At 40.0% G+C, this 12,839-nt stretch overlaps 1 protein-coding gene across 2 annotated transcripts in view; it reads right to left on the minus strand.

The window, feature by feature from the left end:
* Positions 1-6,364: 6,364 nt before the first annotated feature.
* The window catches only part of ADAMTSL1 (ADAMTS like 1), a 207,596-nt gene continuing 201,121 nt past the window's right edge, over positions 6,365-12,839 (minus strand). For both annotated transcript variants that reach the window (XM_085326227.1, XM_085326228.1), the window contains 3 exons: positions 12,083-12,192; positions 10,928-11,148; positions 6,365-9,308 (listed from right to left, as the gene is read on the minus strand). In XM_085326227.1, coding sequence (XP_085182353.1) covers positions 9,202-9,308; positions 10,928-11,148; positions 12,083-12,192 — 438 coding nt within the window. In that variant the 3' untranslated portion in view covers positions 6,365-9,201. The remainder of the gene's footprint in view (positions 9,309-10,927; positions 11,149-12,082; positions 12,193-12,839) is intronic.

Raw genomic sequence — 12,839 nt, forward strand, 5'->3', positions numbered from 1 at the left:
CTGGTGGAAAACAGGTCAGACATGGGCCAGCAAGGTGTCCTTGTAGCCAAGAAGGCCAATGGTATCCTGGGGAGCATTAAGAAGAGTGTTGCCAGCAGGTCGAGAGAGGTGATCCCTCGCACAGGAGGAGGTGGCAAGCAAAATTGTACCTGTTATATGGCAGAACAAGAAATATTTATGAAATAGCACTTATTCAGAAACCTCTCAGCTGCAGTATAGTGGAACTGCTTGTTTTGTGCAGAAGAAATGAGAGGAATGAAAAAGCCTACCTTGCCTGGCATAGAGGCTGGTTTGGCAGCACCCCCGAGGAACTGTTGAGACCTGCCCTTGCGATGCGGGAATGGCGTTTCTCCCTCAGTGAACCAAGTGGTGAGAGAGGGGAATCAGCTGTCAGGAAACTCCTGTTCATTCATCTTCATTTGAAGAATGAATAATGTCATGAATACCTAAAGATTGGTCTATGTATAAAGGCCATTATCAAAGAGCATTTCAAAAGCCAAAATGCAAGGATGACAGCAAGGGACATTTTCATTGGCAAGGATGAGAAAGGCTTGAGAGGAAGTTGGTATATTCAGTGAAGTGTGCAGAAGAGAACAGAGAAGACTGTTCTCAGCAAGAGCAGACAAAAACAATCAGTGCCAGAGGTTACTATGTTGGTGTCAATTTCTGTAGTCAGTGCCAGCAGCTGTTGGCTGCATTCAGAAGTCCTAGAGAGCCTGCTAAGATGAAGGGCTTCTCCTTCTGTCCCTGAAAACACCAAAGCAACAGGCAAACTTACCAGCCCTACTATTTGCAGGGAGAAGCAAAATCTGTTAGGCAGTTACCCATCTCAAGAACTAAAGCTGAATTAAGGAAAAATGTCCAAACTAAGTGTTAGAAGGGTACCAACTTCCCAGAAGGTCCAAAAGTCTGCAAAGTCCAGTCAGCTAGGAGGCATGAAGGCCTCGTATTTCTGCCTGTGAACAGGTTAAGCAAAAATACCTAACTCCCATGTCCTGAAATGGAACCAAAATAAAACAGCCCTAACAGGGATTAAGTTAAACTGGAATAAAGAAGCAGTTTACCAGTTAGTTCAGTTTTGAGCTGAATGCTATCAGCTATCCAATGAAATAAGACTACCTCTGTTGGCAAGGACTACAAGTCCAGGGCCTCACATCTCCAGGGGACAGAGTTATTCCCTCTCTAGAAGATTTAAAGCTGGCAATAGGTGAGAGGTCATATAACCAGTATTTTAAGTATTTATGCTAGAGAATATGCATAGACAGCAGATTTATAAAAAGTTTACCACTACAAGCTCTTAAAAGAGCATAATCCAATGCAGCAGGCTGACAGAGAGAGGAGGGGAGGCTTGTCAGCGTCTCAAGGATTTCRGAGCCATGAGGAAAGTGTTGAAAGATAAGTGGTATGCATCAGCAAGGACTAAGGACACTTATATCTCAGAGAGAAACAATAATGTTCCAGGGCATGGTACCTCAGAGACAGAAAGAAGCTGAACTCAGAATGTACAAAAAAGCAAATACTTTCCCTATGGAACCAAAAAATGACTTTCCTGAGACACAGAGAGACTCTATGAAGTGAGTGCATTGAGATGGGAACCTTTCTTTACAGAACTTTCAGAGGCATTAGGAGTGGATTTTGCTTTTTGCTGGAACTGAGTAATATCTTTAATAAAAATCTCTTCTCTGTGTTGTGCTAGTGTCTCTCTTTGCCTCTTTCCCAAATCAAAAGCCATAATTTGTTGATTTGTGCCCTTCTTTTTGCCTTTGTTCAGAAATGCTGCTTTGGAACAACCTGATTTTTTTCACTTCTCCATCTGGCTCTGGATATGTCTTACAGATGTTTTACACTGCATTTGGCAGGGATGGAAAAAGGTAGCTCTTAAAGTGACACCAGTGTGTTTGGCTTTCCAACTCTCTAGCACTCTATTTTCTGGTCCAAAGAACTGCCCCAGACTTCTAATTCACAGCTGAAAGAGGCATATACTTGTGGGACGCTGCCCAGCAGCAGCAAGTGGGCTCAAAGATGCTGCTCTGGAAGCCCTAGTCTGCTTTCCCATTGCCTGTGGTCTCCCTGTGCACAGATGGATTTGATTTACTGTGATTTGTATGTAGTGGGTCAACAGTGAGATTTTTTTTTTTGGTAATAAAATCACTAGATTGTATTCTGTTAATTGAAAACTGAGTCCGTCAGTGTTTCAATAGGTGAAGTGTTTTAACAAACATTCATCAACCTCATGGACTATTTATTTAAACTAGTAATTTCTGCTTTAGAAAGCACTACATTGAGAAACGGATAGGGGAAACTCTCTCTGCAGCCTAAACCAAACTTCTCTTCAGCACAACCATTAGGAATTTCCTTAAAAGAAAAGAAAACCGTACTGGCTCCTCACTTGGCCGTTAAGTTGTTCACAGCTTGTCTAGCATGATCTTTCCAGTTCACGTTTTGTTTCTGTGCTTCGCCATTGGCTTTGTGGGGCTTGTAAAAGAAGTAGACCCAAACCTAATGCAAGATCTAGAAGCAGCAGACTGTTTTATAGTGTTAAGGAGGGTGGTAGCAGAGAGTGATTTCCCATGCCCTTGTCATCCTCACCATGTGTAGACACGTAAATACCGATTATACAGTCATTCACATCCTGCCACTGTAGTATTTATGTGTGGCTGGAATACAACCCTTCAGTGCCCCCTTTCCCTTTAGCTGCATAAAGCTGCATACTTTTATTTATGTCTATTTAGATTCAAAGCATTTGTTTGCAAGGGGCTCAAAGGCTTAGGGAACACTTCTGTTCTTCTCTCTTTTTTTTTTTTTTATTTTCTCTCTCAAAATGTGTGCAGTGTGTTAGCAGGAAGGACAGACAATTGCAACACAAGCAAGTGGCATGCAGTCTGTTCATGGTTTTGGCTAAAGAGCCCTTGCTATTGAGCGGTTATAAAACTTAGCCCTTGCACAGGTGACTAATTTATCTCCCTCTTCCGGCAGAGCACTTGCTCTGGCTGCACAGGAGRGTCTCCAGTGGGACAGTCTTCAGATGGGACCTCAGCCTGCGTAGTTCTGAACCATGAGAGGTTTGGTCAAGCACCCAGTCTTTTGGCTCGTACCAGGAAAGGGGCTTATGTGTCTGCGGAAAGAGTGGAACACCTCTGCAGGCCAAGGCTGCTGCCTCTGGTCAAGCATTTTGTGGTATCACGGTTGCTTTTGTCATGTAAGCTTTGTGTTCATGCAGGAATAGCTTCATTGACATGATGTGCAGAAAAATCTGGCCTCTAGAAATGTGGTGCTCTTGTTCCTTGAAAGATGTTCCTCTTGCTGATGGAGGCACCCATTTTAGAGGGAGTGTGGAAGGAGCATGGTCAGACGAAGTTTCTCCTTGGAAAGAGGTTGCAGCAGTAATGTTTTGTCGGTACATCAGATTCTCAGGAGTAACCAATTATACGATTGTTGTTGCAGTTATATTTGGTAGTGTTGGCAGAAAATACTTCAACTTTCACACTTTCGTTCATTAATTTATGCTATCAGTGATGTTCTACTTCACTGACAGGGCATAAGCTTCACTGACAGTACCTCTAATCACAGTGCTTAGAATTTGATTTTTTTTTCATTTTTTGATTGTTTTCTTTTTATTAGTGAGAAGCCATTTTATGTTGTGCTAACCTTGTTTCCTTCTGCACAAAGCTCTCATTATATGAGCATGATAGGATACAGAGCTTGATCAGTGAGGATTTGCTGTTCACAATCCAGTTTTACTGTGTTTCATGAGCTACTTTGTGCTCAATTTTGTTCTGTTTTTTCCATTTGGAAAAACTCTTCGAGATGGACACTGCTGTGGACTTTTTGTAATTCGAACGCACTTGTGTGCTCTCAGCCTTTCTGCCTCAGATACCCAAAATGCTCTGGATGGTTCAGTACAGGCTCTTCCAGATTTCACTGGCCAAAAAGAAAGGCTGGAGTCTCTGTTTTCACGGACTTTCTAGTCTCACTCTTCATCACTGAAGGAAGGCTGAGGCTCAGCACCTTACTTGTTTTTCAGATTGACAGATGGAAAATAAAATRTACTGTTGAGCTAATAACTCCATGTAAAATTTTGCCCTGAAGTATAAAATGGCAGTAAATTAAATGACTATATCTCTCTGAAAAGGCAAGGGACGACAAAAATAAGTATCAAAATCAGGAGAGGACTTAGTGGGACTTTTTTCTTCCATATCTGGATAAATAATATGTAGTGTATTTACTATTCAAATGCATTAGTGGAAATTTTATTTCAAAATTTTATTTCAGAATTACAGCTACTTTAGATTTGATTCTGATCAACGACAAAGAGTTGGCTGGAGATAGTAAAGAGTAGTGTAGGTGAAAATTACARTAAACCAGTATCATTCTAAAATGAGAAATGTGAACAAGTAATAGAAAAAGGATGGCTAACTGTCTCTGCCCACTTTTTTTTTYCTTTTGCTAACTGAAGTGTTTGAAAACTTCCATTTAATTTCCACCAGTAAAAACTGCAGTTGAACAGTGAACAATTAACGCTATTGATAAATACATATACATGTCTAAACAAGAGGATGAAGAGAAACATTAATTCTAAGATTCCCAAGCTGTTATCTRCAGCTGACAGACAGAGCTGTATAAAACATTAGCAATTATGAGCTACCCAAATATACATAACAGCAGTCTGTGAGAAAATCTGACATTTGAAACACTTTGAAAGTTAAAGATTATATAAGAACCTTTGAAATGATCTGTGACTCACTGACTGCTATCACTAACTTCTGTGATCCCAGAAATCAGGGAGAGTTAGCACTTGATTCAYCTATTACTACAAATAGAGGTGTCAGTCAGCCTATGCTGGTGCAGAACAAGCACATTATTTTTGAATCATTTTTYTGGAGCACCAAAGGGGTTAAAATGTGATTTTTTTTTCTGATAGGATAACTTGCAAAGAAGATCAATTGGAAGCCATAGATATATCTCTGGTAGTAATACTGATATAATGATGTATGTCCTTCTTAGAGCATATCAGAATTTGCTAAATTATATTTCACTAATAATGTTAGCACACCAGTGGTCGAGAAAGCTCTCCCTAAAACGATATGGACAAGTTGCCGTGGCTGTTTCAAATGGTGATGGTGTAAAGGCCTGACTCTATTCAGCACTTCCTTTACTAATTCCAGAACTTGCTAAAATAAAGAATACACATAAAACCTCTGTGGCTAATGGCAAAAATCAGGATTCATGTCTTGATGATACTGACAGACTAGGAAAGATGTCCAATACCTAGTTAAGACAAGTACAAAACATCAGACCAGAAAGAGAAATCAGATGTGCAGTACAAAAAGTGGATACAGCTGATGAGCAGCTCTACTGGAAGTGCATAAAGTGGACAAGATGGAGGGGAAGAGAAGGAGTCTTCTAATATATTAAAGGCAGTTATAAAGAAGAATGAATATGTGTTAGATGTCTACCCACAGAGAAGAAATTAGCTTTTTTTAAGAAAAGGCTTAGATTACAGCCCATATGATTTAGGCCATAGAGTAGGAAAAAATTTCCAGCTAAAGGTTACCTTGGAAAGCTCTGCTTACAACTTCTATGAATTTAAGAGCAGAGTAAACATACACGTCTGGAATAGTTTAACTGTGCTTACCTTGCCACAGAGCACAGGGCTGGATTAAATATCCTGTTGGGAACCTTTCAGCACTGTGTTTCTGGGTTTGTTGTACAACTTTTAGAAGCATTTTTCTTCCTTAAGGAAAATTAGTAGGGCGAACAAAACTGGAAGCTTGCTTTGATGTCTTTTTAAGGCTTTTTGCCCTGATTGATAACTACAGCTATCTGCATAAAAAGAGAATAATTACTCTCTTGGAAACTTAAGTTGACCTACTGTTTATAGCAACACCAGCTTTCATAGTTGTATCACTCAGATTAACAGAATTCCCACTGCTTTCAGTACAGTTGATTGGCAATCCCAAGTCTTCTCTTTGCTTGCATGTGTGTGTGTGCATGTGTGTGTGTACATGTGTCTGTGACCTACTCCTCACTTGTTGTATAGATGTTTAAAAAGTACAGGCAGGAACATCCTACTAGGCAGTAAAACCACTGTCCTCTTTTAAAAGTGACATACCATTTGTCTGAAAAGGCCTACAGTAGAATCACTTTAGTTTTCAAAACCTGATTTCGTCTTTGCTAAGAGCAAATGCATTTACTTGATTCATRCTTTGACTGTAATTCTGATCATGATTATGATTTCCTAAGTACATTCYTGGTGCTTCAAGGAGCTTCAAACTCTTCTAGGGAAGGCAGCAGAGACCTACAAAAAAAGACTGAAGTAACACAGGTTGCTTCATTTCAGAGGAGGCTGATAAGAGTTAGCAAGTTTCTACATGGAAGAAAGGAATATACTTTTATTGAGCCCCATGGGGCTAGGACCAGCTGTGATGGCTTTATATTTCTAAAAGAGCAACATAGCCTAAATATTAACAAATAAAAAAAGAATAAAGGAAAGCTAATGAAGTATTAAAACAGATCTCCAAGACAGGGTGCAGAATCTTCATGACTGGAGACTTAAAAAAAAAAAAAAAAATTAAGAGAGTTGAACCTGCCTTGGGGACTTTGTATAACGGAAGTCTGCAGCTATTGTAATACGCAGTAAGGTTAGAGAATACCACAAACTTTGCTACTTCRTTTGAATTTTGTTTTTAAGATTAATAAAGTACACATCAGACAGCAGTAGTTAAATAAATAAGCTGCATTATCTGTACAAAAACTATATAAATACAGTTGTTTTTTTAGGGAAGGAAAGCCTCCTTCTGTATAATATTCAGTAATTCTTATCTTTCTGAGATACTACCAAGTCACAAATCACAGGACAAACACATGAAATTACATTCATACTGTGCAAAGGCTACACAGTGGCCTCTCTGGATCTGGTACTTCATGTTTATCCAAGGCACAGTTAAACAGCTAATAATTCAATGTGTGATCATCTGATTATGTTTTGCTATTAAACAAATGTAAATATTTCCCCATACTCCTTTTGTTAACTGCTGTACTAGAAACATCCACCACATTATTAACAAATTTATCCTTCATTCCATGCATAACTATCATTTCACAAGTTAAAAACACCATCCATCCCTCCCTCATGTCATCGTTTACAAAGCAATCTGTACAGAGTGAAGCATATCCCCAGTTAAATGCAAGTGCTATTAAAAATAAGAGAAATACACTATTACCATCGATTTAGAGGAACAAAACTCCGGGGAGATTAACCTCCCCCCCCAGATAGTTTTATCCGGACAGCATACACACTTATTAATATTGCACTTTTTATACAAGAAATCCTAATAAATATACACAAAAGATATACATTTACATACATAGAAAGACATTCTTTTTTTTTTTTTTAAATAAAATGTTACATTGATACTTAGCAACACTATTTTTGGAAGACCCATTTGTAGTAAAGAGTTATCATTGCCAGATGTGTTTTGGAATAGCCCAGTTAGGGGCAGTTTAACCTCATTAACTTGACACTGACATCAAAAGAGGACTTTCAGGTTTGCTGAGAAAGCCACATCATGGAAGCTGTAACACAGCAATGCTTCAACATTGTTTTACTAAGGTAACACAGGAGACGAGCCCTGCTGGGAGTGACAGAAGAAGCATAGACAAGCCTTTAATTTAGAGACTGTCTAGAACACAAACCCCAGATTCAAAGAGCTCTCCTTTAAAGTTTCATGATGTTCAAGCCCCAATCTTGTAAATTTCTTCTAATTTTAAGGTCCTGTGCTGAAATAGGATAACTTCCTCTGAGAAGGGAGTGCCGAGGAACTAAAACAATTAAGCTGGCTGGGGTGAAGACTCACACTCAGCTTGCAAAGCCATCTTGTGGGAGTAATCTTCGAGTCTCACGTTTTAGATCACCTGTGTTGGGTGTTATATATGGGCTTAAAAATGCACTTTAGAGCACACATTTTGTTGTGGGAGACAGACAGAGAACAGCGAATTTCTTAAAATCCACTGGCAGCAGTCCTCTAGTATTGACAGTGAATCACTCTGTCTCTGCCTAGTAGGAACAGCCAAAACAAAACATAAACCAGTTGTTTTTCACTACTTGACTGAGAGGCTTGGCTGTCATAAGAGGGAAATTCCATATTAGCAGGACAGGAACATATACTTCCTAAAATTCCTTATTAAGCCCTACGTCTAAAAGCACCTCAGTTCTAGCAACTGGTACTGCTCTCTACTCCAAACAAGTATTAGTCCAATGCACTATGCTAAGCAGCTTATGTTACCACAAAAATATACTAGTTTCCCTGCCTGTGCTCCATACAGGACAGCATTTGCAGGTTTGCATTACAGCCTGTCATAGCAGGTAATTCTTCCTCTTCTCTTGAATAATACTTTGTGTCATCACCTCTCTTCTATGCTGGAAGTTACCCTCCACAGCCCTTCCACCCTGCCAAGTCCAGCCCCCCAGTGAACCTTCTCAGATAGATTTTAGACTTATTTGCATTATAAAGTAGTGTTCAACTTCCTCAAATACCAGATGCCAAGTCCTCAAAGATACTTAGAGGGTTACCCACTGAAATCATATGAAGACCAGGGATGAGGGGGAGAGAAAGGTATTGAAAGAAAAAAAAAAAAGAACTCAAACTTAAATGCAACAAGTAGATTTATAAAGCAAAATCATACTCTTATATCCCCAAACTACTCTATGATAAATGAAGTATTTGCACACTGCACAGCTGAACGTTTACTTCAGTCTTTTTTTCTCCAGTACCCTATGATCTGTCTAGCTGTTTGATTCTTTGATTCACATTGCAGTAGTCTGATGTGATGCTAGCTTTTGGCTTAGATCTGCTTTCCCATCCATTTCCAGATGTGTACATGGTTTCTGAGACATCTCCACTTTTCTCTGACCCAGCCTGCTGGTGGCACATGACCCATCTGCTCTGTCTGGTCTACGCCATGATTGTATTTTGCCACATACTGTCTCCAGATCTATAGATGGGAAAACTTTTCAAGTCCCTTTATAACAATGATTTTGTAAAATGTTTCTTTTTTCTTTTTTCTTTTTTTTTAAGGGAAATAAATAAATAAAATGAAAAAAATGAATTCCATCCCATTTGTATTTTCTTGTAAGAATTCTTTCCACAGTGAATCAAAGGCTGTGATTCCCTTCTTCCCTCATTTCCTTTGCTTCTGTCTTCAAGCTTTTCCGCAAGTCCCACAGCAACGGGATTTGAACTGGGTGAGCTGGCAGAGTTTGAGCTGCTTCACTTTCTCGCAGTATCTTGTGGTGTCCCTGCACTCCACTGGCAAAAGAGAAATAAGAAGGAGAAGAAGAATGAAACCATGAATGAAAAATTTCCTATTTGTGAACATTTTGCTGAGTGTTCAGGAGGAAACCAAGACAACTTTGTGTCAGGAAGTCTCCATATGAACCTGATCATTACTTGCTGCAAATACTGAGTGGGGAGTTCATGCAGCCAAAGGCTCAAGGGAGAACAGAGTGGCCAGCCATTGCTTCCAGAGCACAAGGAGGAGTTCCCAGACTGTTTTAGCACTCCTGACAACTTTTCACCTACCTTAATTTCAGGAAAGCTGTCACTTCTCTGGAAAGAATTTCATCCTCTTTCCAGATGTTGTTAAATCAAAGATGAATAGTAAATAAAACTGGAAATATATTTAAAAAGAGTAGATCAAAGGCACTTCATCCGATCTCATGCACTTCACAAAGACAATGCATGGGAATGCCAAGTTTTGTGTTGTGTTTTTTACAAGTATATTATAGAACATTCAGTCCTGGGTGAATAGGTTAAGATAGTTCTAACTGCTTTTGAGCTTCTCTAGGCCTTTGAGGCCTTTTAGGTTCCTGGTTCTATTCAGGCAGCTTTTGAGACCTCAACCTCATACAGCTGAGCTCCAGTTACTCTGAAGTCCTCTTGTGTGTTGTAGTCTCAGGGAGTTCCACTTTCCATACTAACGCATGAGAGGGGGGTTTTCAGAGAGTAGTACAGTTCTCTCCCACAGCATTCATACTGAATAACTCCTCTCTTGACTAGATGTAGGACCATGTCATGAAGCACAAAGCAGGTAGAGGGACAGCAAGGACCTTGCTTGGTACCTTTAAACTCCCTTGGTTTCTTCCACTTTCATTAAGGGACTTCACCCTCAGCTCAGTTTGGCCCACTAACTCTCATTTTCCTCTAGGAAGAACCATCAGAGATGGTGTGGCAGCAGCCAAATGTAGGCTGGTTTTGCGGCTGTTCATAAATGCTCCTGTGAAGATTTCACTGGAAGTAGGTTGCATGCTAGTGGCTAGGAGCTGTTCTTTAAAATCAGCAAGTGGAGCCATGACAGCTAAAGAATGAGTAATTTACAGTTGTGCTGCCTTGTGTTTCCCAGGCAGATGCTGATGTAACACTGCTTGGTTTCAAACAAGGCACATCTGTTCTGTTTCTCCTCAACCCTTTCCCCCCAATAGGTATAACTTGTCTATTTCTTTGGTAGGCTCAATTAATTGCTTCACCTGAAAGCAACCTCCACTCCAGGAATTCAAGCCATTAACTTGCTCACTGGCTTTAGACTTATTTTATTTTATCTTCAGCCAACAGTCAGTTTATGACTCATGCTTTTGTTTCCATTTGCATCATTAATAGAAAGTTGAGACTGCATCAGTTGTCTTCCATACTATTAGCTACATGCTGCAAAACCAGTTCTTAGAAAATACCACCACTAAAAACCAGCTACAGGCACCACTCACTGCAGGAATGCTAAGTTTTAGACACTGCATTCTGCATGTGATCAGGTTGATGGCTCCTCAAGAAGCCCAGCTGTGAGGCCCAGCACTGGATTTCTCAGATACAGTTTTGCATTGAAGAGCTGTATTCCCTCCCACTTCACACTGCTTCCCCTTTTCCCAGAAACGTACTGTTTTCACAGGGTGTGATGTTGCAGCGTTGCCAGTTTGCAGGTCGTGGTCTCCAGGAACAGTAATGCTCCAGCACAGGTTTGTTGGTGTGAATATGCACGCATTCCACGCGCCGGGACTGGAAGCCGTAATTCCCACATGTAGCCGTACACACTGTCCACAGGCTGACCCGCCAGTGCACACCACATGCTTCAGTCCAGCAATTCTGTGTACTTAGAGGCCTGTAAGCAGAAAGGGAAGAGTGGCTCAGGATCACACCGCATAGGAAGCAAACACAAACCACTCAGGTAACACGTAAGCTCTGGGGACTGCCTCAGAGCCTTGCGTGATCCATTCAGAGCACCATTTGGGCCAGATCTTCACTGAGTACAAGCTGAGGAAACTCCAGTGTACTGAAAGGTAATTTTATAACTGAGCTCAGCTGGTGTAATATGGTATAGCTGCAGTAGTGTTACATGATCATTTGAAATACCTGAGGAGTTGGCCCAAATAAATGCTGAACTATCATATGCTGCCTGAAAGTCCACTGCAGAGGCATGAATGAAATGGGCCAGTAAAGCCAGCAGAGCTTTTGTTACTTCGTTATGTCTTGATCAACAGGGGGAACAAGAACTAAGTCAGAAACCCTCCTTTTTCCTTCAGCAATCTCAGAGAAGGCATACAAGGCACACCTGGTTCCTATTTAAATGCCAAAGAGATAATGAAAATATATGACTGGGAGCCAAAAAGCCTATCATATTAATTTTTAGTCATGCTAAGGCATCTGTATAACTGTCATGTAGACTAACTATATCTTTATAACATTAACAGTGGAATTTATCTGCAGGAAAGTGTAAATTATGCAGTGCCTTTCTTTTTTTGATTAGAGCTTGTGTTTAAATGAGAGATAATGAGATTGTCAGCTTTTCAGTCAGTGTTTGACATCACTAGAAGAATTTCCAGTTGTTGGTCAGTGCCTTTTATTCTATGGCTCAGATCAATGAATACTGAAAATCTGGGCCTAAATTTTGTGAGATTTATACCACGTAACCACCCTGGTTGCAGCGCAATTTCTTTGTTACATAGAGAAAGAAACAAAAGCTATCAAGTAACTTTGAGCATTCAAAATCTCTGCAAAGAATACTGCTTTTCAGTCATAAAGTATTTATCTCCTACCTTGGCAAGGCACTGCAGTGATCAGAGGACACTGAAGTCCCATCTTTGATCTGGCAAAATATCTGTCTGTGTTGTACAGCCAGTCGAGGTCCAACGCAAGGCCCATTACACTGTGAACAGAGAAAAGAAGTACTTAGAGGAGGAAGAAGGAAAGACATATTGCCTTTCTGTGAGATGGTTGATGAAGTTAAAAGCACATTGTTGTGAAGTAACCATGAAGCTTTCAAGCACTTTCTGTAGCTCTGCAGGCTTTGGAGGCTGCATGCACAGTCACCTTGTCACCTACCTGACCATCCTCCAGCAGTATTAAAGGTGCATTTCTATCACATCACATTTCTATATCAGTGCATTTCTACAACATATAAATCTTGGTAGATTTATTCCCCTCTCCTCTTCAATAGTTCAATCTTAAGTACATCTATTAGGGCAAATAAAATGCTCTCCTGTCATTGGCAGAGTTATGCTCTGTACAGGAAATCTCAATACATTTCTTTCACTGTGCATTTTGCAACTTGCAAATTTAGGAGAAAATAGTTAATATTCAAGAACATATTTAACCAAAAACATATTATCCTGAAATTAATAATTTAAAAGTACTGTAGGACAATAAATAAAAGAAAGCATTATGAACATACCAGATCTACAAGCTTGTTCCAGCACTGAAGTTATCCTAACATATGCAAGCATGTCAGTTACATGCTTGCTGTTAAACTCTTCCAACTCCTCTTCTTAGATCAAATCAAAATTAGTAGCTTGT

The sequence above is a fragment of the Rhea americana genome, unplaced genomic scaffold, assembly GCF_003343005.1.
Source record: "Rhea americana isolate MKP2758 unplaced genomic scaffold, rheAme1 scaffold_129, whole genome shotgun sequence".
NCBI classification, from domain to species: Eukaryota; Metazoa; Chordata; class Aves; order Rheiformes; family Rheidae; genus Rhea; species Rhea americana.